The sequence below is a fragment of the Myodes glareolus genome, chromosome 4, assembly GCF_982192425.1.
Source record: "Myodes glareolus chromosome 4, mMyoGla1.1, whole genome shotgun sequence".
Taxonomy (NCBI): domain Eukaryota; kingdom Metazoa; phylum Chordata; class Mammalia; order Rodentia; family Cricetidae; genus Myodes; species Myodes glareolus.
Window position 1 is genome coordinate 33,824,462 of NC_142029.1, and position 22,326 is coordinate 33,846,787.

At 42.2% G+C, this 22,326-nt stretch overlaps 1 protein-coding gene across 4 annotated transcripts in view; it reads left to right on the top strand.

Moving 5' to 3' along the window:
* Nucleotides 1-20,686, top strand: part of Atosa (atos homolog A) — a 78,111-nt gene extending 57,425 nt beyond the window's left edge. For 3 of the 4 annotated variants that reach the window (XM_085689388.2, XM_048423549.3, XM_048423548.3), the window contains 8 exons: nt 563-2,378; nt 4,613-4,726; nt 7,349-7,428; nt 8,526-8,634; nt 9,674-9,832; nt 14,385-14,453; nt 16,405-16,601; nt 20,139-20,686. In XM_085689388.2, coding sequence (XP_085545514.2) covers nt 563-2,378; nt 4,613-4,726; nt 7,349-7,428; nt 8,526-8,634; nt 9,674-9,832; nt 14,385-14,453; nt 16,405-16,601; nt 20,139-20,292 — 2,698 coding nt within the window. In that variant the 3' untranslated portion in view covers nt 20,293-20,686. Of the gene's footprint in view, nt 1-562; nt 2,379-4,612; nt 4,727-7,348; nt 7,429-8,525; nt 8,635-9,673; nt 9,833-14,384; nt 14,549-16,404; nt 16,602-20,138 lie in introns of those variants that run through there. The other variant, XR_007229740.3, reaches the window with a different exon arrangement.
* Nucleotides 20,687-22,326: the final 1,640 nt, after the last annotated feature.

Genomic DNA, 22,326 nt, shown 5'->3' on the forward strand with positions numbered 1-22,326 from the left:
AAATTATAATATACTTGAGCTCTTAGTATTTAAGTTCTTAAAAAGATATCTCAGCTGGGCATGGTGCCTCATGCCTATAATTCCACAGATGGCTAAAGTAGGAGGATCATTTGCAAATTTGAAACCAACCTGTGCCATGTAGTAAATTCCGGGACATCCTGGACTACAGAGTGAAACTCTGTCTTGTTTGTTTTATTTTTATCTTTGTTTTGGGGGGCAGAGTTTCTCTGTGTAGCCCTAGCTGTCCTGGAACTCATTATGAAGACCAGACTGTCCTCAAACTCAGAGATCCACCTGCCTCTGCCTCCCAAGTGCTGGGATTAAAGGCACACCACCATGGCCCAGCTATGAAACTGTCTTAAAGAACAAAATAATAAGAACAATCATTTACCAAGTACTCTGTTGTGTCATGTGTGTTGGTTCTGGCAATGATACACATGGTAAAGTGCTGAATGTGGACCTTGAAGGGAATTAGTGCAGAGCACATTGCTTCCTTTTCCCCTGAAAGTGTTGTACAGAGGCAGAGGGCTGCTTATGACTGACCTGTGTTGTTTGGCCCTAGAATCAGTGCTGCTGATGTCGACTTACAGTGGAGTTTTTCACAGACCCCAACTGAGCACGTGTTTCCTGTTCCCAACGTCTCTCACAACGTGGCCTTGAAAGTCAGCGTTCAGTCCCTGCCCAGACAAGCTCATTATCCGGTTTTGACCTGTAGTATTCATACTAACGTTCTTTATGAGAAGAGAATTCAAGAGCAGGAGCTAAAAGCCTATCAACACCACAGCCCTGGTGAAATAGAACACCGTTGTCCCAGCAGCTCCCAAAGTCTGTGCAGCAAACACACGTGGACCACGGCACCCGTGAGTGCCTTGCATATAAGAAGTGGCGTGACTCCTGAGTACACTGCAGCCATTAGAAATATCAGGCTCTGCCCAGTCACGGGCAGCAAGTCTGACCATGGGGCATCTCAAGACAGTGTCCTGGGCTTCAGTGGCACCACGGGAGAAGTAAGGTCGTCACAGGAGGCGTCAGTGAGAACTTTGAAATCACTCTCTTTGATCGATTCCAGTGTCTCCAGCTGTCAGAGCTCCCGGCAGGCAGTGGGGGAGCCTAACCCTTTAATTGACTCCTTGATTCAGGATCGACAAGAAGTCATTGCCAGGATTGCTCAGCACCTGATTCACTGTGACCCCAGCTCCTCTCGCATATCTGAACACCCCTTCAATACCCAGGAGTCCACCTCACTTAGCTCCAAGCTTCACCGCATTTCCCAGGACAGTGAGAGTGTGAGGAGATGCAGAGAAGGATGTTTTGGGAGCCCAGAGATTAGCACCACAGAAGATGCCAGTGAGGGGAAAGGGAGAGGGAAGTTGGAAACTACGCAAGGAGAAAGCTGCACCTCTCACAGCCCTTACCTTTGCCAGCCTGCTGGGGAGGCGAACCCACTAATCGGCTCTTTGCTCCAGGAGCGACAGGACGTCATAGCCAGGATCGCACAGCACTTGGAACACATTGACCCCACAGCTCACATTCCCCGACCTGCATTCAGCAAGCATGACTCCAATTCCATTCCTTCTAAAGTGTTCAGGAGTTCATATGATGGCAAAACCTTGTTGAAGAAGAACAGAGAGAATGCCTCTGTTTCTGCTTCTCATGCAGAAGTGACCTTACTGGGAGACAGAGGGGATGGGAAAAGCCCAAAACCTAGTAAATGCTTCCGATCTTTCACATATGGTCCCCAAGAAAAGCCTCTGACACATGAAGTAAGAACTCAGCATCAGATGCATCCTGATGACATCATCCACAGCACCGGGCAGGAGGCACAGAACAAGGCTGTTGGCTTACTAACTTCCTCTAATATGACTCTCTGCAGTGAAAGTAACTTGGGTTTGATTAGCAGATTGGAAAGTACACCTTGTAAATCACAATTTAAGGAACATGAAATGAGCCGTGAAGCTGAGAAACAGTGTTCACATTGCAGCAGTATTGACAAACAGATTTGCACAAATAAATGTACAAAGAAAATTAATAACGAGAATTATAACCCAGGAGCTCTCAGTCATCTCCAGTGTGATGATTCAAATGGTATTGACTTACAAATAAAAGTTACTATGTTGGAAATGTCTGACTGTTTCAGTAAGTCCAAAACTAATTGTTCAAATAAAGACTCACAAAGATCAAAGACATGTGAGCAGAGCAGTCAGCTTAGCACAGAACATGACCTCAGTGATGGTACTGAAGGCTCCAGGTGTACAGCCTCAGACCAGCTGGAAACTGAGCAGGGGGGGAAAGAAGATTGTGTTGATGGAAAACCTCAACGGAAAAGTGTGAAGCACTGTTTGTCTACAAGTGAAAGACTGAGAAGTGTAGACATGTTGGTAGGTAATACGTAATATTTCGAACGTAATTTTCAACTACTAGCTGTTAACTGTTAGTCACAGGAGATCTGGTTATAAAGGCCCCAAGATGGTTGCTATCTGTAGAATACCCAAGCCTTCTACAGAGCTATTAATATCCTCACCAGTAGGCCACTCTAGGTAACAGAAGTAGATCGTGGATCTCATGATTTAAAATGCAGTGTGTGGTCCCCTTTTTAAAAACTACAATAACAGGAGTCAGTTTTCCCAGGCACTGTGGGGTCTGTCATTTCCACCTTCCAGCAGTTGTTCTCCCTCAGCACTGTCTAAAGGCCACGTGGCCTGGCCTTTACGCTCGGCCTGTAGATTCAGGAATGAGTGCTGTTTTTAAAAACAAACAAACAAACAAAAAAACCAGTTGATTTCTTCATTCTTTACAGCCTCCTCTCGGTGATGTCACATGATTATAGAGCACTCAGTTCCTTTTGACACTTTGCCGAGGGTCAGGTACAACAATGGGGGAAACTGAGGCTCCAAGTGTTGGATATGCCTGGCGCTCTATCATCCCCAGTGCACTCCTTACCCCTTTTCAGATTTCTTGTAATCCAGGGTTCTGCTGCTCCCTCATATTAATCAAGGACAAATCTGTGGGCTGTGCAAGTCGTCAGTTCACTTGGATTTTTCCTGTTGGCTTTTTGTTTATTTAAGTCTTGCAAACAGTCGGTAGAAAATAACCAGGAATCAAGCAGACACCCCTGCCAGCTTGGTGTGTTTTCACGCGACTCTGGCTTGGCACAGATGTTGCACAGCAGTGAGTTAGACTGGCTGCAGGAGTTCCACTAAGTGGTTAATCAGAGCACTTAGTTCCTGTTTTTTTTCCCCCGTCACAGTTTAGTCCTTGAGTCACACCAAATCAACCATATAATTCTGAAAATGATAATCGTTCTTTATAGTGCATGAACCTTTAACATACTGCTTAAGTAGGAGAGCACACCCTAAAAGTGCAGTCGTCACGAAGACTTACTGTGGCCTTGACAACAGTAGTTGTTTTGGAGAGGCACCGTGGAGCATGCCTGCAGTTCCAGGATTTTAGAGCTCAGGGTAGAGAGATGTGGGCTCAAGGCCGCCCTGTCAGGTGAGCAAGCCCTTCAAGAGTAATTTGGATATGTTTTTTGTTTTGTCTCTAGCACTGAAATGTTTGTTCCTGGGTTTATTTTTTATAAAATCGTGCCCCACTTGCCATGCACTCCAGGGCCTCCAGCACACTGTGAGTGTTGTCTGCCTAACCCCCCTCTCCTTGGGTCAGGCGCTCTTTTCCCACAAGCCGGAAGGGCTAAATAATGTCCTGGTCACTAAGCTGGGAAATGTTAGAATTGTGGCCAACTCAGCCTTTTTTAGTTTTCATTAATATATTTTTTTTGTGAATTTCTGATCTTTGGATGTAGATTTGTCCAGTTTGTAAGAAGTCCCCCTGCTTTGTGGGACTCTCACGCAGTTGCCCAGGCTGAGCTCAGATGCCCTGGGCTCAGCAGTCCTTCGCCCTGTAAGCCACTGGATGGCAAGCATACGCCACTATTGCCACTTTACCTGTTTCCTGACTCAGTAAGAACATAGTGCTGTGGCGTGTTTCTTGATTTATGCTAGTTTTTAGGAAAGATTTTTTTTTTACTTTTATTTTATGTCTGTGGGTATTTTGCCCATATGTATGAGTACCACATGTGTGCCTGGTGTCCACAGAGTCCAGAAGAGGGCACTGGATCTCTGAAACTGGAGGTGCAGATGATAGTGAGCCACCATGTGGGTGCCGGGGACCACACTTGAGTCCTCTGGAAGAGCAGTAAATGCTCTTAACTGCTGAGTCATCTCTCTAGCCTGTTTTATATTTCTGAACATATCAAACCAAATTAAATACCCTGAAAATGGCTCTTGTTATTGATATGGTTTTATACTTTACAGTCTCAACTTTATTTTCCAGCTTTGTTTTTCATAAGTTAAAACAGTTGATGCTAGATTGTGAGTGAACATGCTGGTAAAACAGTTGTATTGGGCACACTTCAGAACTTTTGAAGCAAGATATCAAAAGCAAGCACTCTTTTCTGTGCTGATATGTATATGTGTATGTTCATACATATAAAATGGAAAGGGCTCTTCAACTTTACCACCAAGGGTATGGACCTCAGACTACATTAGGAATGAATCTACAAATTTGCCATTACTTGGATATTCCCACTAAAATCTAGCACTTTTTCCAACAGAGAGATACACTGAAACATTCAAGCATCTGGAGAAAACATAATTTTCATTCCTTGGATGGGACATCAACCAGAGCCTTTCACCCTCAGACAGGGTTGCCTCTCCTCTCAAGTCCCGTAAGTGCCCTGAGTTCCCTCGTGCCCAGCACCTGCAGGCAGCTGGCATGCTCGCAAGAACCTCAGCTAACGTTAATTGAAATGTTTCAAAGCCTGTGAAATAAATTTTCAGTTAGAAAACCTTGTGGGTTTTGAAAGTACATTTAATAGCTACATGATAATATTGGGAAGGACTATAAATGGAAAAAATGTATTTCACTGGAATTGTAATTTTCCCAGTTCTTTTGCTGAATGTGTTAATTGTTACTATGTGTAAAAAAAAAAGATTTTAAAAGATACATTTTGTTGATGGAAATTCCTACAAAAAATATTTTTTTTTAGTCTCAGCAAATATTGGCACCAGCAGCAGTATTATCTAGAAACTGGTACAAATAGTTCCATAGTTTCAAGTGTAGTGGTTAAAGTCTTGCTTTGGAGGGCGTGGGATGTTGTTCAGAGACAGCAAACCAATGCAGGAGGCCCTGAGTTCCATCCCAGCACCTGTTGGGAGGGTGAGGCTGGATGACTGCAAGTCAGGGCTATCCTGGGCTAGAAAGTGAGGCCCTGTCTCCAAAAGGTGGGGTTATGTTTGAAAGAAGACATCTGGATATGAAATTATTCTTGTTGAAGACTTCACACACACAAACATGCATATACACACCTATGCATGTACACCCACACATATATACACATGCACTCCGTGTAGATAAACTAGTGTGTGGATAAACTAGTAGAATGGAATGGGCTGAGTGGAAGTTTAGTAGGTGCAAGACAGATATTTAGCAAGAACCTAGCATGACAGGCAGAAAGGGGAGAGAATGGTAGCCCTGAAAGGCCGTGGATGACAAAGTGACCTGCTCAGGATGTCCCGCAGAAGTTCCAGCCACAGACCAGTTAGAGCATGGAGAATGAAGAAGAAAAGGAAGACAGAGCTTTTCTGAAGCATGAGTCAGGCTGAGAGTTGTGCAGACTTGTTCTTATTTATTTGTTTTTGTTGGTTTGTTTTATAAGGTCTGGTTCTGGGACAAATTTGATTCAGAGATGTTTTCAGTGGTATTAAAAGGTTGAACCCATTTGAATACGCAAATGCTAGGAAAGTGCCCTACCAATCTTTTTCCATGGTTTTTTGTGGTCTGGGGTGGTTGGCTTTGAGGCAGAGTCTCCCGGAGTTTTCCATTCTGGCCCTGAGCTACCTGTCCTCTTGCCTCAGCAACCTATGCGGTTTATTGGATTGCCATCTCTCCTAGCCATCATTTCATTTGTTTCTTCTTAGACCAGCACATCAGATTTTTTATGCATATCTTATTTTAATTCCAAAAACAGATAAAATTCTCATGTTATATCTAACTATCTTTAATTTACCCTTAAGTAGAGCTTCCATTTTTTAATGTGTTTTTATAAGTGGTTTTTGAGAAATATAATTTAGTTTATGCTGGTGATTGAAAATCCAGAGCACTATTTTTTAAAGCCATTCTCTGAAAAACATTACATTTCTTGGGACTGTTACAGTGGATAGGATGCCAGCACTCTCATTTTTCCCCTTTTAATTTAAGCTCTTAAGTGGTACAGGCGCGATACGCATACGCACATACCCCAAGTACACGGATATATAACGTATACAAGTAAAAGTCCTGGGATGAAAAGATGGTTCAGTAGGTAGTGCTCAGCTCACAAGCCTGAGGACCTGAGTTCTGATCCTCATGCCAATCAACAGCGCCCACTATAGCATGTGTCTGTAGTCCTGGGGATGGGAGGCAGAGATAGGGGAGAGGGGGAGCTCTGGTGTTTGTTTAACCACCAGTCTAGTAGCATCAATGAGCCCCAGGTTCAGTGAGAGACCTTGATTCATAAAGGGAGGTAAGGAATGACTAAAGAAGACACCTGACATTGACTTCTGACCTCCACACATGTGCATATCTGTAAACACATGCTTGCACTTGTACACAAATTCAAACAACACACAAGTAAGAGTCCTTGTACAGAGAGCACATAAGCTTTAGCTTTGGGGAAAGCCTAGTTCCATTTAAAACATAGTCAAAGTGCTTTTATGAGTATCTGGGGTTTTCCCATATTAGTTAATAAAATGAGAATGAGGGAAAAATATGTGGTAAGCCTCATTATTTGGTGTAAACTGTTAATTAGAGAAATTTTATTACTTTAAGGATATGCTTTGGGGCCAGCAAGATGGCTCAGCAGATAAAGGTGCTTGCTGCCAAGTCAGATGACCTAAATCCAATCTCTTGGGCCCACATGATGGAAGGAGAGAACTGACTCTGTATGTGTCCTCTGACCTCTACATGTATACTCTAGCGTGCATGTACCTACACATGTACAAAACAGGAAATAAATGTCATTTAAAACAGTATGCTTTGGCTGGAGAGATGGCTCAGAGGTTAAGAGCACTGGCTGCTCTTCCAGAGGTCCTGAGTTTAATTCCTAGCAACCACATGGTGGCTCACAACCATCTGTAATGACATCTGGTGCCCTCTTCTGGCCTGCAGGCATACGTGCAGGCAGAACACCGTATCCATAATAAATTAAATCTTAAAAAATAAAACAATATGCATAACTTGGATTTTCTGAGTGTTTTATTAATTTAAAAGGTAGTTCATTAAACAATACAACTAATTATTTTGCCTTTAGGTTCCTCAAAGAAAAACACAGTCGGGTTGCTTTGATCTGGACACATCGCTGCTGCATCTGAGAAGTTTGTCCTCCAGAAGGTAACAACTCAGAGTGTGTGTGTGTGTGTGTGTGTGTGTGTGTGTGTGTGTGTGTGTAAAACAATGGCACAGCAGACTGGTGCAGCAAACCTGTTGACTCTCAGTCAAAGTGTAGTAAAAAGTATATTTTTTTTCTCTTGGGGCTAAAGAGACAGCGCAGTGATTAAGAGCACTGGCCACTCTTGTAAAGACCCTGGTTCAATTCCCAGCACCTCACATGGTGGCTTACAACCATCTGTAACTCTAGTTGCAGATGTAATCTGACCTCTTTATGGCCTCCACGGACACGAGGCATACGTAGTGCACAGATGTACGTGCAGACAAAACACCTCCTGTACATAAACTTTATAAAACTCAAAATTTTTTAATTAAAGAAAAAGGAAGTCTTGTTTTCATCATGATGTTGCACACACAGCGAGCCTCACTGTGCAGTTGTCACCATAACCAGAAACACACCAGCTTACAGTATGACATAGAGTCATTCATTGCCACCGTAACCAGAAACACACCAGCTTACAGTTTGACATAGAGTCATTCATTGTCACCGTAACCAGAAACACACCAGCTTAAGGTCTGAAGTAGATCCATTCATTTCTGATCCTTAACCTGTCTTCTAGCCACATTGTCTCCCTCCCTTCTTCCTTCCTTGTCAGCACTGGGATCCAGCCAAGGACTTCATATATAGTAGTTAAGCATTCTACCACTCACTGGACTCTATCTCCAGCCCTGTAATTACAGTCACATAATTTTGCCTTTGAATTCTTGTTTTCAGCTGAAAAGTGAGATGGATGTAAAATTCTAAATATTACATATTTCCAGTAGTTTCCGCTCTGCGATGTATTATAAATTATACCTTGAAACTCTTTGGTGAATTATTTTTATATGTATGTATGTATTCTTTACCAAATATTAACAATAGAATATTTAATATGAAATTTCACTATAAATTTTGTCTTAAAATTTGATGACATTAATTTTATTATAGTAGTTTGAATGAATTTCTAATTCTAATCAGATTTTGCTCCTTTTTACAGATGTAAATAAGAAAATATTGCAGTTAATGTGTTCTTTTTTCCTTGGTTTTTTTTTTTTAATAGCTCTCGACCATGTCTGAATATTGAAGAAGACCCAGATGCTCATGAAAAACCTTTTCTGAGTTCAAGCGCTCCAGCAGTCACAAGTCTTAGTCTCCTGGGAAGTTTTGAGGTAATGCTATTTTGAAACTGTTTTAGGGGTCAGAGTTCCCCAAACTAGGACTATTACGTCTTTACCCTTTCTGAAAAGGGAATAGATGGTTAGACTCTTTCTCCAAAGCCTTGAAGTTACTTATCTTGCCCTTCTCAAGTGATCGCCTAATCGAAGGGATGCTCTGCACACACCATAATGTGCTCATAGGTCAGTTCTCATCAGCTTGTGAGGGGCTTGAGAGCGCCTAGAGCACTGACTCACTCAGAGGTGGTTCCCTGCCGTGAACACCAAATGGGTAGGCAGAGCTTTCCCACTCTGGTTTCTGCACTCTCATGTCTCTTTCTCGTGCATATTTTCTCATTTTTTTCAGGTAAACTAAACAAAGCCCCATATATTCTACAACAGCATTTTTTAAAGAAGCAATAATTTTTCAACATGACAAATGTTTGGCTTAGCTTTCTAATGCAACTTCTGTATGTGGCCTGTTTAAGTCCTTCTAGCACCTTCTAGGGGGCTCTCTCAGAGTGTTTTGTTTTGTTTCAAAATCTGGCCTATTTTGAACATAACCTTGGCTAGCCTTGAACGCATAGAAATCCTGTTGCCTCAGATACCCAAGTGCTGAGATTACAGGTGTGAGTCATTATAACAGTCATCATTTTTCTTTCTGAGACACGGTCTCTCTATGTTACCCAGCCTAGCCTTGAACTTACTCTCTAGCACAGTCTGGCTCCCAAGTGGATACTCACAATACTCTTGCTTTAGCCTCCCAAATGTAGCAAATTCATGCTACCATGGAAACTAGAAAATATAGTCAAGTATTTTCTTAAATAGAAAATAAAATTAAGCCTTGCCAGTGGTGGTGCATGCCTTCAATCCAGCACTCAGCAGTCAGAGGCAAGTGGACCTCTGACTTCAGGAAAGCCTGGTCTACAGAATAAGTTTCAGGACAGCCAGGGCTACACAGAGAAACCCTGTATTGGAAAAGAAAGAAAAAAAATGAAATTAATTACTAATTTTTCTATCTTTTTAAAACACACCTTGTTACTTTGTCTTCCAGGAATCTGTTCTGAATTACCGTTTAGACCCCCTCGGCATAGTTGATGGCTTCACTGCCGAGGTCGGAGCCAGTGGTACTTTCTGCCCCACACACTTAACTCTGCCAGTGGAAGTGTCATTCTACAGTGTTTCGGATGATAATGCTCCCTCGCCTTATATGGCAAGTACTTTTAATTGTCTTTTTCTGCAAGAATCAGGGAACCTACTAGTAATTCACACCTTTGCTTCAGTCATGTCCTTGAAAGCGTGAAGCAATTCCTAAGAGAAAGTTAGAAAGTGAATACAGATCAATAAGCCAAAATACTGTCCATGACCTTTTTCTCAGCTGGCTTAAATAACAGGTGGCCTGTTTTGCATTTGAAAGAGGTGCTGAAATTTTACTCATTTCTGCATGACTTACTGACGACTGCCACAGTCAGTCCAGCTTGCTAAGTTCACACAAATCCCCAATCTTACTGTACACTCTAATGGCTGCCTTCTCACATGGTTCCTATCTCAGTCAGACCTGAGACCCCCTTCCCCCTTCCCCTTTCTCCTGTTTAGTTTGTCTTTGGCCCATCCATTTTTGATCCCAGGGTTCTAGAGAGTGTGAGTGTGAGCTATTTCTGATCACACCAGTGTCTTAGTGGGGAGTAAGAAAGCTCCTAGGAGTTAGAGCACAGTCGTGAGCCTGAGGTCCTATAAATTTACCTTTCCCATTTCCTACTGCAGTGGATTCTGAGTAAAATCAAGTAACAGTAATCAAATCCTGATATTTGTATTCCCTAACTGTCCAGTGCTTCTACTGGTTTTTTATCCTTTAGAGATTGTTGTTTGGCGGCTGGAGTGATGGCTCAGCAGTTAAGAACGCTGGGTATTCCTCCAGAGGACCCAAGTTTGGTTCCCAGCACCCGCCTCGGGCTTACCCTGCAGAAGCTTCTGGAGTGTATATAAACACTTCTTCAAATACAGAGGAGCGGTTTGTAGTGATGGTGTAAAGCGCAGAGTCACATTGTCTCTCTGTGAGAAGCAGAAATTCTCATAGGCCTTGGACTGTGCAGCCCTGGCTTAGCACCTGCTGGTGGCTTCCTCTCTCCTGCCTTCAGTGCTTTGAAGAACGTTAGTGAAAATGTCTTTTGTTAAAAATAAAAGCTATGAAAAGCTTTCTGTATACCTGAGGGGAGGAGACACTATACTTTTTAGGGACCTAAAAATGGCCATCCCTTTGCTGACCTAGTTTGTCAAGGAGGTTAGTTTAGGTTTACTCCATTTTTAGGGTGAAATTTTGGTCAGGGTCCTTCCTAATATTTTACTTTGATAGAAAATAATGGTCTGGGTGGGAAAGAAAACAGAATTCCAAAATACATTCAGACAGCGGACTCTGAGTAGTTCTTGGAACAGGGCTAAGCCAGCCTACTGAATTAAGTTAATCCATCCTTTTAAGGATGTCTGCCTTCATATCTCAGTAGGTTTGAGGCCAGCATGGGCTATGTAGAAAGTTCTAGAAGAGCCTTGGCTACAGGGGAGAATCCTATCTCAAAAGCCTAAAACAACTAAAAAGCAAGGCCTGTCTGACTTTCCTGTGATGGTGGTCTCCACTCAGCTGTCTGTCATGTTTTCCCCAAATCTGCTTCCTTGGTAGGTGTGGGTTCCTTTCATAGTGGCTAACTTCAAACAGTCCATCACAGATTTATCTTAAATGTTGTTCTTTCTATTTTGATAGCTTAATTCTCTTTAAAAGGGTTGATCATGTTTTGTAATATAGGACTGTGTTTTATTAGATGATACATATCACAAACTATCAAGAGTAATGCACCTTTATGTTACTCTAATAATTGTATGACCTTTCCTCACAGATTGAATGGGCCCCAGAGGTAAAATGTTAGGACAGAACAGTCTTTGTGGTGGGATTTTGCATCAAACAAGTTTTTAAAAATTAATTCTTCATGTTGGTATCAATGATAAGAGTGTTCTCCAGGAACTCCACTGTACCACTCAGCTGCTTGGAAGCTGCCAGAGAAACCAGCCATCACGGTGGTGAATTCAGGCTAGGCCTTGCGCTATGGACTCATGACTGGCCGGGTGCAGCGTCCGCCTGTTTGTAGTTGGTCAGGCTAAGGCTTGCAGCTCTCAGTTTTCTATCTACTGTTCCAGATCAGTTTTTGTTGTTGTTTCTTTTGGTTTTTGACATGCGGTCCATGTAGGCCGGTCTGACCTCAAAGTCTATGTAGCTGAGGCTGGCTTTGAACTCCTGGTCTTCTTGCCTCCACATCCCAAGTGCTGGATTACTGGTGTATCATCACATCCAGCAATTCATATTCTTTATTACACAATAACTTAAAGATTACTTTTGTGTGTGCTAGGAGTCTGTCAAATTTTGTTCATTTTAACATTACTGTTACAAAAATGCCAGAGGAGATATTTCTTTATGTTCCTAATAATTTTTTATTAGTAAATATTAATAGTCTGGCCTATGAAACAAATCAAGTAATAGTAATCAAATCCTGATATTTGTATTCCCTAACTGTCCAGTGCTTCTACTGGTTTTATATCCTTTAGAGATTGTTGTTTGGCGGCTGGAGTGATGGCTCAGCAGTTAAGAACGCTGGGTATTCCTCCAGAGGACCCAAGTTTGGTTCCCAGCACCCGCCTCGGGAAACTCACAACTATCTCTGATAGTTTCAGGAAATCCAGTACCCTCTTTTGGCTTCCAAGTATACTGTATTCATATGCACAAGTACACACAATTAAAAGGAAGAAAAAAGAAATGGTTGTATTGAGTGATGCCCTAAACGTAAAAAGACCTTTTAAAGATCTTCAGTCACTATCCACTTAATCACATTATTATTATGTTCTTAAAACTATCAGAATTGTATATTTCTCCTTGTATGGGAAGGAAGTTGTGACGTAGGACAGTAACTCCTAGCTCTACCAGTGTGATTATAAATTAGCTGTCATTTTAATAAGCTTTACCTTTGCTTTCTAGAACTAAAATGAAGAGTGTGTTTTTCGTGTAACTGTCCACAATGCTTGTTCTTGAATGCTCAATGAGTATGCTGAGCACACTGTGAGCAAATACTGTTGCATTGCAGAGACCTAAGTCTAACATCCCTGTTGTTTGGGAAGTTAGGATCCTATGTCAGAGTAAAGCTCTCTCTTCACCTTGGTCCACTCCTTTATACTCCCAACCTAGGTCTAGTTTCCAAGCCCAACAAAGATGTCACCTAGTGCAGCAGGCCTGTGTTATATTTACCTTATGACTTCTATTTACAATACGTAATGATGGAATCATGAACTTTGTACAGCACACACTTATTCTGCTTGCCTGCCTTAACTACTGGAAGGAAAAGTAGACAAGGGTCAGCATTCACTGTTGCCACCTTGGTCACCCTGGTTATTGAGAAGCGTTTGCACATTCAGTCTGAGTTTTGAACTTAATTTACATTGTTTGGACTTTGCAGAAAAACTGCCTATGCTTAAGGTTAAGGTTTTCTTAAACTTGGCTTATAATGATGTCATCAGGACAGTTCTGTTGAAAGGAAGATTTGGTTTGGTAGATCTGGAGAGTGGCCAGGCAGACTGCTTTTCCAGCAAGGCCGTGTGCTGCTGCGGTCATCGCTCTGAGCACCAGGCTATGTGGAGGACCTCATTGTCTCCTTTTAGATTCGTCTAGGGAAATGACTGAGCTTTCCCTTTCACCTCTCCATGAGTCTCACCTCTCAGACAATCAAGCCACTGTGCTTGAGTTTTAGAGCCAGTTCAAAGTCTTACATCCTTAACAAATAAACAGCTAAAAGGCAATGCCTGGGTGTTCCAGCACTCGAGAGGCTGAGGTTGGAGGACTTTCATCAGTTCTAGCCCAGTCATGGCTACATAGAAGGCTTTGTGTAAACAAAAAAGCCAGCCAAAAGAAATAGAAATAAGCTGGACATGGTGACACACACAGTGTAATTCCAGCACATGGAAAGCAGAAGCAGGAGACTCTGGAGTTCAAGGCCAGCCTCAGCAACACAGTATATTTGAGACCAGCCTGGACTACACGAGACCCTGTGACATAAAAATGTAAGATGAAGACAGCGTGACTCGGCTACTTCTGAAGTAGCATTTCCTCCCAGAAAAGGGAGTCGTGTGGCTTTTTCACACAACAGGCCGCCTTGTGTCGCTGCGAAGGCTTCGTGTTTCACATTTGCTTTGAACATCTCTTCCACTGGAAATTTATCAGACTGGAACCCAGCCCTCAACCCCACTTACCTGATGTCTGCATTCTTTTCTTCTTTCTGTCATTAGGAATTCAAATGTGTAAGTTGGCTCCCTGACTGAAGAATTCCTTCCAGCTGGGGCCCAAAGTTATACTTTGTATACTCATTACTTTTCCATACTCCAAGACTAATCAGATCATTTCTTTGCTTCTCCATTCCCCCTCCTCTTAGACTAATCCTATAGCCTCGCTTTGTTTCCTTATGGCTAGGAAACCTGACCCCTTAGTCTGTGTCTCAGTGGCAGTTCTCAGCAGTGCGGCCTTATGTAATGCTGTATGCTGCTTGTTGCAACATGTCCGGAAAGAGCAGCAGTGAATGGTTTCTTTGGAAGAGGGAGCCTCACTGTTTTATTCACAGACTGTATCTCAATGCAATTTCCATAGAAATATGTTGCTGAACTTGAATTAACCTGTTGTGTTCTTGCTTTTGTCTTTTATATACCTATGCACTCAATTTGTCTTCTTTTGTTTCAAGGGTGTGATTACTTTAGAGACCCTTGGTAAAAGGGGTTATCGAGTACCTCCTTCAGGAACGATACAAGTGGTATGTGTTTTATAGCCTACAATTGCAATAATCATTCTCTCACACACATATAGAGCTTAGCCCTTTCTCCTGCTACTGCTGCTGCAACGACCTCGGTAAGTAACAGTGGGGCTGCAGCTCTGTTTGGAGTTGCCATGCTCTGCCCCAGGAATGAACATTTGGGGGACCTCCATTAAAGAAAAAGATTAGTAAACTAATAGAGGTGAATGCTTTAGACAAGTAATACGAATGATTTACATGATACCAACTGACCTGTTTTCAATATAATTAGATCCTGACCAGTGCCTTCTATTAAATATAAACCATATTGAGATTGACCTATATAAAGGGAGACCCCCAAAGTAGTAGTGTTACTCTGCTAGGAAAATTTGGGAAACGAGGTGTTATTACTAGGGTAATGATTTCTAAAACTGACCAAATGCAATTTGATAATTCCAGGGCAGAGAAGGTGGCATTCCTTCATCTATATATTCATCTAATTTGGACTCAGGATAGCCCTGATGTATGTTATCTTACTGTGACCCGCAAGGATAGCACCACAAGTCCTCAGTCTGCTTCAGATTTTGCAGACTGAAAGAATCTGGCTGAGACTGGCTGCTCACACTCAGCCCCTGGTCTAGCCCCACAGGTTCCCTGAGTGCTGGACCCTCAGGAAGTCTGGTCACACTGTACCATATCCATCCCAGTGCTATGCCAAGCCTGTGCATTTGTCTGGAATCTCCCGGGGTGAGACAGTAGTGAGCAAATGCATGTGTACCACAGAAGAATGGCTGCATATTAAAATTAATTTCTCTATCCCAGACATTTTTTTAAAGTTAAAGAGTGACAGGTGCTCGTTCGCTAGCTCCTGACTGTGGAACCCATGAGGGCATGTGGATCATTGGAGAGCTAGCTATGAGCTACCCTAGGAATAAGACATTAACCCAGAAAGAGAAGTCTACCTCTCAGTGGTCCATCTTAAGCATGGTTTTGTTTCTTATGTGGTTTGAAATCCTGGATCTGATTGTGCTTGTTGGATGTATCAGCCTTGATCTTAGCACGTGCTAGGTTGTAAACTTGGATCATAATGTTGATGTATTTCTCATTTTGATTCAGTGAGTGATGTCCAGTCCCTGGGATGAGCTTCTGAAAGCATGGCACCAAGTTACCGATTGATGTGTTGGTAATTTGGTTAAAGTCAGTTCAGCAGCTTGGGTTTTTATTTTAAAATGTATATTTATAAAAAATGATTCATAGCCAAGAACAATTGAAGTACTTCAGTCTTTTCTGAGAATACGTATTTCGGTCTGTAATGATACTGATGGTTTGTAAAGCCTGACTGTTTGTGAATGATTCCAAGAGTAAAGACAGTGTTGCTGCAGACTTTGGATCTAATGAGAATGAGCTCTATTTCCTGACCTTGAAATGTTTTCAATAGAAAGTCTCCCCTTGAACATTTATAGCGATTTTATAGTAAGTAGTTAAAACAGCCACATTAAAATCCTTGTTTGCTGAGCTTGTATTTTTATTTTAAAAATTGCAATCCATTAAAATATAAGAAAAATTGAATCCACCTTGAGAATTTGTGCTTAATATTCAGTGAAGCTAATATTTGAAATGATGAAACCTAGAATATTCTAATGCAAAATACACCATGAAAAGTGTGTTATGCTTAACTTAGAACAATTTCTGAAAATCTGAACAATGACAAAAATGTGTCTAGTTTATTATTAATACGAAATTTGTGACTAAAGATTTTGACTTATTACAAGGTTCTCTTATTGTGACATAAGAAATGAAGTTGAATCTTTGATTATTTTGTGAACTTTTGAAATGTTAATGTTAGCCTCTGAAATGAAACTTACCCAGTGGAGTTAGATTACTAAACCGCCTGTTTAATTGCTGGCGTGGTGTTCTGAGTCATATACATCTGTCATCATTGTGAAGAATAACCCCTCTGTTGTTTCTTCAGACCTTATTCAATCCTAATAAGACTGTGGTGAAGATGTTTGTTGTGATGTATGACCTACGAGGTATGCCAGCCAATCACCAGACGTTCCTGCGACAGAGGACATTTTCTGTTCCTGTTAAACAAGAAATGAAGAGAAGTATTAATAAGGACAACGTCCAGCACACAGCACAGTTATTACGCTACCTCATACATCTGAGGTAAGGTTTCAAATTAATAGGACAATGTAACATCATTACACTTGGTTTTTCAGGAAACAAATTGACTGAGTAGACCAGTACCGTGTAATCTGCTCATGGGGTCTTTTGACAACATGCCAATGTGGAGGACATTGGCATTCATTCTTGCTACTTATTGAAATCAGGGCTCACACTTGTAACTGTTAAATGGGACATACTAAAAGTCAGAAAGATGCCTGATAATTCAAGCAATAAGTTTTTAAACTAGTGATGTTGATAGAAACTCAGTCTGAGCCATCAGCCTAGTTTGCAGCTAGCAGCAGGCATATAGCAAAGTGACAGAGTTGGCCTTGGAGCCTCTTAGCTGTAATGACAGCAGCTGGGTGGTAGAGGCATCTGGGTGCTTTTCCATCTCCAAAATCAGCAATGTATTTTACAGCAGCATAATTGGTTTGAAGTAGATCCGTTTCAGGTGGCTGTTAGCTACATGTAGATAGTGATCATATTGCACAGAGGGGTTCTGAAAATTGACTCAGTTTCTCCTTGACCATTTCTTGTAGGACTTGCTTCTAGAAATCTGGGAGGTAACAGTGCTGACATGGAGGACACATTTTAGAGATGCCTTATCCTCCAAGATACTGAACTCTAGGTTGTATAAGGGCTTTGTTGTCTGTTGTCTTTCTGGCCCATTTTGCCAACATCTCTAAGGTGCATTTTAAGCCTCACAATCCCCGTGTAGCCCTCAGGAACATTGAGCAAAGAAAACCAAAAGTCAACAGCTTGTTCCTGTAACTATAGAACATTTCAGCCATATCAGTGATTGACTCTCTAATGTCAGGAACCCTGTGGGTCCCAGGTGTCCAGAGTGTAACCACCAATGCTGCAACTTGGGGGGTAGGGAGTTAGACATGCAAGTTCCACACCTGTAGAAGTGACTTAACTGTTCAAGCTGTAAGTATGAAAAGCTGTCTATAAAACACAAACTTGAAAAAATTTTCTAAAGAAGACACATGGGCCAGTGAGGTATGACCCACATGGTAAACCAGCTCCCGCAAGGTGTTCTTTGAACTTTACCTGCATGGTTCAGGTACCCCTCACACACGCACACACGCACACACACGCACACATACACACACACGTACACGCACACACACACACACACGCATGCACGCACACACACACACGCACGCACGCACACACACACACACGCACGCACACACGCACAGACAGATTTTTTTAATGTAAAGAAATTTAAATATATGTAAATGATTCCAGATAGTTAAACCAAGCACTTGGGGAGGCAGAGGCAGGAGGACTGACTGCCATGAATTCAAGGTCATCCCAGACTATATAGTGAATTTCATGTAAACCTGGATAATAGAGTGATGTCCTGGTGCAAGAAACTTAAAAAACAAAGAGATAAAATGAGATGTGTAATGAAATAGCAGCAGATAAATACAAGGAGATGTGTAATCAGATAGCTTGCTATAGCAATACTTCCCAATGGTTGTCAGTGCTGCTTACTGAGAGAGTGTCTCCCTAGTATGAGGAAGGCCCTGAATTCAATTTTTAGTGCTACAAAAATAAATAATAATAGTAGAAATAGTAACAAGCCAAACCTGGTGACGTAGGCATTGATTTTAGGAGGTTGAGGGGCTGAGGAGAGAGGATCCCAAGTTAGCTCTGCCTGGGCTACAGTGCATGATCAAGACCAGCCATGGCAGCATAGTGAGACCTTGTCAGAATCAAAAGAAAAAGGAGGGCTGAAGACACAGCTTACGGCCTTTGCATGTATAGCCAACATTTACCCCAAATCAGCGACCTCTCCTTTCAGTCTTCACCCAATGACTAAATACTCAGAAGTATTTATATACAAATGTACAGAGCCTAATTGGAGAAATGATATCTTCCCCAAGGCTTCCCAAGGTGAAAACTTAGGGTAGGAGTGTGAGCCAGCCAGTGAAATCCACCCTGGCACATGTTGTCACACCAGACCTTTCCATTAGCTTTGGAGTAAAATTCACAAACACAGACTATCTCTGCTATGCCAAGGAAACTAGGAGAAATTAGCACTGTGTGGAATCTGCTGGGGAAGGTTAGTGGAAGATAGAAATAGCTCTGAGCCAGCTTTTGATTTCATTTCACCACTAACTTTTATCATTACTGCTAGTGTGTTAGGTCTGATGATTTTGTTTAACCAGCGGCTAAGAATAGCAGTGATTATCCCAGAACTTGAAGCTTACCTGGCATGATGCATCCATCTGTAATACTAGCAGCACTAAGGATGCTAAGGCAGGAATATTGCTAAAAGATCAAGGCCAGCTTTCATTATATAATGAGTTCCAGGGCAGCTTGAGTACTGTTGAGACCCAGTATCAAAACAAAAACTGTGGGCTAGGGGATGACTCAGTAGGCAAAGCACCAGCTGCACAGATCTGAGATGCAGAGCAGACATACAAGCTGGGAAGACTGGCAGCCATCTAGAATACTTGCTCTTGGGAGGCGGAGATGAAATTCCTGGAGTGAACTGGCTGGCTAGAGGTGCTGACTAGTGTTTATGTCAACTTGACATATGTTTGTCATTTCCGAAGAGGGAACCTCAACTGAGAAGATGCCTCCACTAGCTTGGCCTGTGGGCAAATGCATGATGCATTTCCTGATAGACAGTTGATGTGGGAGGGCCCAGTTCACTGTGGGAAGTGCCACCCCGGGGTTGGCGGTCCTGGGTGCTACAAGAAAGCAGGAAGAGCAAGCCAGTAAGCAGTGTCCCTCTATGGCCTCTACTTCAGTTTCTGCCTCTAGGTTCCTGCCTTGAGTCCCTACCCTGACTTCCCAGATTAATGAACTACAAGTTGTAAGATGCAGTAAATAAACCCTTTTCCTCCCCACATTGTTTGTGTACTTGAGTTTTATCACAACATTAGAAACCCTAGATAAGCTACCAGACTAGCTACTCATTGAGTTCTGGGTTCAGCAAGAGTCCTCCCCTCATAAGTAAAGTGGAGAGCAACTGAGGAAGATACACACAGGGATGCTCACATGCACAAGTTCACATTTAGGAAAAACTTGAATCTTGTCTGGTTTTTGTTTTGCTTTGAGATAGAGTTTTATATTAGAATTCAGGCTGGCTTGTTACTCAATATATAGTCCGTGGTGGCCTCAAGCATGAGAGTCCTCTTGCCTCAGTCTACTGAATGGTGTGATTGCAGGCATGCGCAGTAATACACAGAAAGCTTTTAGTATTCTTCAGGTATGGAATCCGTTTTAATCTATCCCAAATCGTGGGCAGACACTCGTTTGTCTGTTTGTCTAGAATATGCCTGACCACAAAGCCCAAGGCATAATCATGTAATTGGCTGGTGCCAGTGGAAATTGGATACGGTGGATGGGGAAAGTGCAGATGCAGCAGAGGAACAGCGGAGCTGAAGCGTGGGCTCACAGGAGAAAGAAGTCCTGACCCCACTACAGAACAGGAGTGCAGTTTAGGAAGCGATGAATCAGAAGTGCGTTTAAAGACTTGTTTTCTAATATTATTATTCTTTCTTTCTTTGTACTTAGGTTCCAGAGTTCTAAATCTGGAAAGATCTACCTCCATAGAGATGTACGGCTCCTGTTCTCTAGAAAGTCCATGGAGGTTGATAGTGGCGCTGCGTATGAACTCAAATCGTACACTGAATCACCAACAAACCCTCAGTTTTCACCAAGATGTTGATGGGGTGGAGGGGCAACCAAAAGTCTTTGCTCAGCACCCAAGCTTGAACGTGAGCATTTACAGAATGGAGTACATCAAATCAGAGCCAGGAGAGTGGCCCTCCTCCGTTGTCCTTGACCAGACCTTGTTAAAGGACCCCAAGTGGACTGGAAGCATCTGTGTCTTCATCCTCCTCATACTGTCGGAACCGCTTCATTGCACAGCTGCAATAGCCAAATCCCCAGTTAGATTAGTGTTTGCACATTTTATTTCTGTTATTTAATATTTAATGTTTTCCTTCATACTCAAGTGATGTTTGTCTCTAGTGTTCTAATGTAGCACAATCCTATGTAAAATCATCCTATGTATTTTTGACGTTAATGTTGAAATCTGAAATATATGCACAAGTCTTTAATTTTTGTGTGGTGTGTTTCAAGTGCTGTTCATTTAAGCTACTGAGAATGAAATGTTGGGCTTCTTTAAGATTAATGCACTATGCAAGCATGTATGCTTTTTATATCTCTCCGGGTTAGTTTTTATAACACTCATCCAGGGGCTGTCTCTGGAGTAACATACTGTTCTCAGTGCAGTCAGAGAAAGCTGCTCTATTCCCCCGGCAAGCTCTCAACCTCATGCCCATTCTCATTCCTTCTAAGGTCCTCCCCCCAAAATGTTCTATTTTTCCTGAATCACTACTGTAGAGGTTTTAATTAAATTTTTGTCCCATGCTAGATAATTTTCTCACACTTTTAAAAAGAATATGTACTTTTAAAAACAAATTAATATTTATATTGTAAATATATGCAGAAAACTAAAACGTGTATTTGGCTTTTCTTCTTAGATGAGACATTTATATGACTTGTTGCATTAGCCATCAGACAGTTTCCATTCTACCTCGGCAGCTGCCAAGGAGAGAAGCATTTGAAAATTGGAAAGACTACCAAGCAAGGGAGCTTGACTGGATGTAGCAGAAGCCTCCTCCTGTCAGGCTTGGATAGAACACAGCAGTCTTGATATTTGCATTGGGGTGATGGGCAGCACACTAGACAACAGGGCAGGAATATTTGGAGTGCAGATCAGGATTGGGTCACACGCCTATAATCCCAACACTGGGGGTGCAGAGGTTAGAGGATTGCTTCAAGTTTGAAGCCAGCCTGGTCTACATAGTGAGCTCCAGGACAGCCAGGACTACATAGACCCTGTATGGAGAGAGAGAGAGAGAGAGAGAGAGAGAGAGAGAGAGAGAGAGAGAGGGGAAGAAGAAGGAGGAGGAGGGGAGGGGAGGGAGAGGGAGAGAGATTTCCTATTTGAACTACCAAGCATCTCACTTGGTTTCAGATAGTTTTCAAGTCTCCTACTATATAGCTTCTAAGTTGAAAATCCATTCTCTCCTTCGATGAACTGTAGATCAGTCATGGAGTACTTGTCTGACATGCACAAAGCCCGGAGTTAACCCCACAGCACAGAGTGAACCAGGCATGGTGGTACACATTGTAATCCCAGCACGAGGAAAGCAGTTGCGGGAGGATCAGGAGTTCAAGGTTATTCCTGATTCATAGTGAGTTTGAGGCCAACCTGAGCTACATATCTGTCTCAAAAACAAAAAGAGGGAGGGTGGGAAGGAAGAAAAATTCTAATCTTTTAAAAGCTTTTTTGTTCTTACTAGATTCCAAATATTGTGTGTACATTCACATCAGAACCACCAGAGGGAGTTTTGATTAGCGTCTGTTCTTGGACTGACCCTAATTATAAGAATCTCTGTCATGAGTGTTTGGGTGTTTCTAATCTCGATGGCTAGTTCTTTTAAGCATTACGTTCCTTGTACTAGCCACATTAAATGCTCAGTGGCATCTAAATGTGTGTAGTGTGTCCAACAGCACAAATGTAGACTACTCACATCGTCACAGAAAATACTATTCTGGATTAATGGCTGGTCAGTCTACAAGGGTAGAAGTGGTCGCTGGAAGAGGGTGAAACTGGAAGTAAGAGAATGGGATTCAAGAGAAACATTAAAATCAATTGTCAGGTTTGGGGTCAAGGGCCTTACCTATTAGG